Raw genomic sequence first — 4985 nt, 5'->3', positions numbered from 1 at the left:
CTCCTAGTTCTCAGGAAGCAGTAGTATTGAGCCCAAGATGACTGCTTTCTAACCTGCTAGGTAACAGTTGAACAAGTCACTTATTTTTTGCGTGGGAAAATGGTACAAGAAACCCCATGTCGTTGCTGTGCGGTTATTGGCTATTTAACCTGCAGCGGGATAGTTGTGCTGTTCAAGCAGCCTTCCCCAACCTCATTCCCTCCAGCTATTTTGAACTACACCTTCAGTTGGGCAGATGGGAGCTGTAGTCCCATATACCCGGAGGGCACCAGGTGATGAAGGCTGCTTTAAATGCTAACCTATGAGGGCTCAAATTTTTGTGGACTAGATCCAGGTTTTTCAGATGCATACTTGGCAAGCATAAAGATAGCTGGCTGAGGAGAGTTGTAGTCCCAAATACCTGGAAAATACCAGTGTGGCAAAGGCTGGTGTAGAGGGAGGAGATGGTTGAGAGTGCACAGCAAACTGTGCAGTCTTTTTTTGTAGAAGTGTTAGAGATTGTGCTGTGTTGCAGATCAAGGCCATCTGCCCTTACCACGTAACTGTCTAGCCATCCATAGACCATCTGAGCATAACATTTTGTGCATCTAGCCCCCAGAAGCTTATGCTATAAGAAATGTTACTCTGCTAACACCCAAGACTTTGTTTTTATTATTATAAGTAAGCCCCTACATGCTAGACAAGAGGGACACAGGAAACCCCTCTTGGTGTAACGTGTTCTGTGATTATCATGGGGCTTTTGGACTGCAGCTCGCATCACCCCAGCCAGTATGGTGTGCACTCTTGATCATGTGGGTGGGGGGGGATGCTGCTTGAACCAGATGAATGGGCTGCAAAGGCATCCTGCCCTATGTGAGAAGAGATGGGAAGCCGCCGCCCGTCCCCCCACAAAACCTAGGAGAAAAGTTTTTTCCTGAACTTTTCTGATTTAGATGAAGGTGAGGTGGGGGAGAAAGTACAACTAATTCACTTGATCACGCAGGATTACAGGCGAGTGGACTGATCACTCAAGCAGACCACCCCCACAGACCATTCTCTTTCTAGCCTTCTCTCTTCCTCCCCTGCCCCAAAATATATTCATGTCACTGTTAAGTAAAAGAGACAGCAAGCAAGCTTTAATCATTCATCTTTACAAAGACACTTCTTAGAAATGGACTTCACCTCCTTTTCCCCCCTCCTCCATTCCTCAAATGTAGCTTTCACTGCTCCTGTTTTACAATTGTGGGAGGGGGGGGGAATCAAAACAAGCAACACAAGGTTTTTTTTGAAAAAATATAAATTAGTTGTCTAATGTTCCTAGAGAATAGAAAACAAAGGCATGGGGGGAGGCAAATCTCAGGTGCTTGGGGGTCATTTTTAAATATTGTGCCCAGCCCCACTTGGCCACCCTCTCTTCTGCTTGATCCCTTTGCCTGCCTTCAAAGTGCCACCTGCACGTGGGAGAGGAGCGCAGCCTTGTGGTAAGAGGCATTCCTCCAGAGAAAAGGTCAGATTTACCCCCCCCCAAAAAAAACACTTGAGGGGCATGACCTGACAGCCACTAAAGCCCGGCCAAGGTGAAGGGGAGGGTGGTGATCTGCCTGGGAAAGGTCCACTTCTGGGGTTTGTAGCATCAGGCACACGTGGTCACAAGTACAGGAACAGGAGGGAGGGGGAAGTCTGGTATGGTGGCACCCCCCAGCTCAGTTTCTGAGCTCTGCCTTTTGCTAGGGACCCTGGGACCAAAATGAATAAACAGCAGCAACAGTCTGGGGTGCTTAAACTGCCACCCGCTATCACGCTTTCCAAACACAGGAAGTGACCTTATACCACATTGCCCAGCCATCTCCGTAGTCTGTGCTGGCTGGGGCTGAGTGGGCTTATAGTCCTAAACAGCTGGAGGGCAGCAGCTTGCATCAGCCCCTACACTGACTGGCAGCAGCTATCCTGAACCCTTTTGCATCTAAAGCATGGGCCTCTTAATGCAGGAGTGAGCACCCTTCAAAGTTTCTCCTCAGAGGCTGGGTAGTGTCCCTCTTAAAAGACAGCAAGATCAGGCAAACACTCCTGAAAGAAAGCTTGCACCTAACTGCTAGCTTCCTGGGATGCACCGCCACCAAGGGCCATTCACACTAAACACGCATGGTCCAGCCTGCACTGAATGGACAGCCTGGCACAGGCCTCATAATCACAGCGAACAAGTTGAAAAGGCTCTGCTTGCAGACTTTGGAAGTTTCTGTGGCGCTCTTAGGGGAAACAAATTAACATGCACACCAAAGACAAGGAGGGTTCAGCCATATCGACTTCAACACACTATTGCCTGTGGGAAGAGTTGTGGCCTGGGTGGAACTGGCCTCTGCAAATGAACAGGCTTCTAGCAAGAGATACACCTCCCCCTTACCCTCAAAACTACCTCGATACCCTCCACCTAGGCCACAACTTCATGCTCTCCCAGAAGTTCCAAATTCACCAAAGAAAACACAGCTTCAAGTGTCAAAATTACACAACAGTCATCGTTCTGCTTTGGGGAGGGAGGAGAGGAGCGAGAAAGAGCTTTGCTTGCCCCACTGAAGAGCCCCACTGAATTGCTCCCTGTCCCTTTGCTCCAAGGCAGGATTCTGCAGGCCTGGAATGTTTTGCTGCAAAATTCACAGGTTTTGGCAGTGAAGAGCTCAGTTCCACGGTTCTCTAGCTGACCTTCCCTCCTTCCCTCCCCACAGCTGTTTTCCAAGGCACCCACCAGCTAGCCAGTGTGACCTTGCTGGTGCACGCACTGCTCTCCGAGTCCCTCCAAAGGCCTCCCTCCGCCACCTCTCCTTTGAGGAAGGGACCCTTTCAAAGAGACAACCCATCCATGGTAGGCAATTCCAGGCACAGAGAAGGTAACAAAAGTGGTATTTGGAAACAGGCAGAGGGAAGACTGGAGCAATTCCATGCCCGAATTTGTGCTATGGCAGAACTATACTAGGTCACCTCCTAGAAGTCTGCCACAAGAAGAGTCAGGCTTCCTCTCCACACAGAATAAGCTGTTGGTTGACAGGAACCAGTTTGCACCAAGGAACCCCATCTATGCTAGCTATATATATATATAAAACCCAGCATTGGCCTCCAGTAGAACAGCAAGGCCCTTCAAGTGCAAGCGTTTTGCAAGTGCAAGAGAGCACAGGATACAAGCAGAAAGGGTCTGGGCACAAGCAACGTGGGGCAAGACTCAGCAGGAGCTCTCCTTCCGCAGTCTTGATTTGAGAAAGTGCTTCTGTTTGGTATAATTCCAGGTGTGCAACAGCAGACTCTTGTCCCACCCCCACCAGCTGACAATGCAACCCACAAAGGGGAGGGTGTCTTCTGAAAAACACATTAAGTTGGTTCAGCTCTGCCAGTCTCTCCTCCTGTGTGGGTAGGATGTCCTCATCGCTCACTGTTTTTAAAAGCCTTTTCCTCATCCACACAAAAAAACCACCCTCCAATGGGAAAAATAAAACACCAGCAAGCCCAGCTGAAAAAGGTTGCTCAAGGCTCTAGTCCTCAAGGGAGAGAAAGAGGGAGGCAGCAGCAGGGAAGGGTCTTGTGCTACTTTTGTCTTTTTTTGTAAAATAAAGCCGTATTACTGAAGAAAACTGAAACCAACACAATTTTTGCATATCAAGGCCATCAGAGGCTAAGGCTGTTTTCCTTCTTTGTCATCACATCCTCCTCTGGCCTGCTCAGGTCCCTGAGATTTTTGAATTTTATTTTTAATTCCTGTATGTTAAGGGCAACCGTCCTGCAGGGTCTCCCATCACGCCATCTCCTCCTGTAAATCTGCAATGAGAAGAGTGGAATCAATGTGGCTTTATGAGCAGGATTTATGTCTGCAGAGCTGGCATCAAGTCCTATCCAACTGAACTGCCCTGCCCAAGTCTACAACCCTCATTCGCCCTCAGCAGGAACATGGGAGTAATAGGGCTGTATTTAGTCCACGCCAAAGAGACAATAACCTCAAGCAGCCTTCGCCACAGCCCGGTGCCCTCCAGAGGGCTTGGACACTTGGCTGAGGCCAATGGGAAGTTGCAGTCCAAATCTGAAGGGTGTCAGGTGGGCAAAGTCTGCCCTACAGCTTTGCACTCAACTCAGGCATTCAACTTTGGATGGGGGAACTGAAAACAGATCTCTGTTCCCTCTTGAATTATGCAAATTTGAGAAACTTGCTCTATGGTTGCTCAGCTAACTCTTGGAGAAAATGCTACATCCTTTGCTTTTTCCTGAGCTTCTGCACACAGACCTACCTCACAGGGCTGTAGAGAGGGTGACTGATACAGCATTTTCAATGTGATATGCTGACAGCGACAGGACATGGAATATTACTGGATAGAGTCCCTCACCAAGCAGCAATCATCAGCAGAGTCCAAGCTTTATTTTTAAAATTAAGATTCTTGAGGGAAGAGATGAGAATATGGAACCACTTAGCAATGGAAAATGAAGACAGAGTTAGACTAAGCTTGGAACCAGAAAGCCCATAGTTCAAATCTTGGCTCTACCATAAACAGAGTAGGTCTGAGGTTTTCAGCAAGCCACTCTCACTCTGCCTCAGTCTCCCACCTGCAAAATGTGGGAAAATATTAATAATACCATTCTGCTTTACAGCTTTGCTGAAACGGCTCCTAAGAGAATCATGGAAAGCTCTTTGAAGTACTCAAAAGTGCTATCTAAGTTACAATTATTATTAAGTGCTACAGAGGCCTGGCTGTGGAAGCAGATCCACTCACAACCACCACCAACAGGAGAGCAGTGAGTGCTACAAGGAGCAGGGCCTTTTCAGCTGTGGGGCCAGCTTTGTGGAATACCATTTCTAGAGAAGCCTGCCTCAGCTTCTCTTGTTTCCCCCCCCCCGCTTTTCTAGCAAGCCGCGTGAGGAGGCTGACGGTCCCTAAACGCTGCTGTGTTTCCCTTCTTGAGCTGTGTGATTTGTTTCTACTGACTACCTCTTGTATGACTAGATCAGCCTTCCCCAACCTGGTGCCCTCCAG

At 48.4% G+C, this 4985-nt stretch overlaps 1 protein-coding gene across 3 annotated transcripts in view; it reads right to left on the bottom strand.

Annotated features, from left to right (window-relative positions):
• Positions 1–1093: 1093 nt before the first annotated feature.
• The window catches only part of NHSL3 (NHS like 3), a 91968-nt gene continuing 88076 nt past the window's right edge, over positions 1094–4985 (bottom strand). For all 3 annotated transcript variants that reach the window (XM_061597253.1, XM_061597254.1, XM_061597255.1), the window contains exon 7: positions 1094–3780. In XM_061597253.1, the coding sequence (XP_061453237.1) occupies positions 3758–3780 (23 nt within the window). In that variant the 3' untranslated portion in view covers positions 1094–3757. The remainder of the gene's footprint in view (positions 3781–4985) is intronic.

This window comes from Rhineura floridana, chromosome 15, assembly GCF_030035675.1.
Source record: "Rhineura floridana isolate rRhiFlo1 chromosome 15, rRhiFlo1.hap2, whole genome shotgun sequence".
In the NCBI taxonomy this organism is placed as follows: domain Eukaryota; kingdom Metazoa; phylum Chordata; class Lepidosauria; order Squamata; family Rhineuridae; genus Rhineura; species Rhineura floridana.
The sequence above is the reverse complement of the archived record's forward strand: the minus strand, read 5'-3'. Positions and strand labels throughout refer to the sequence as shown.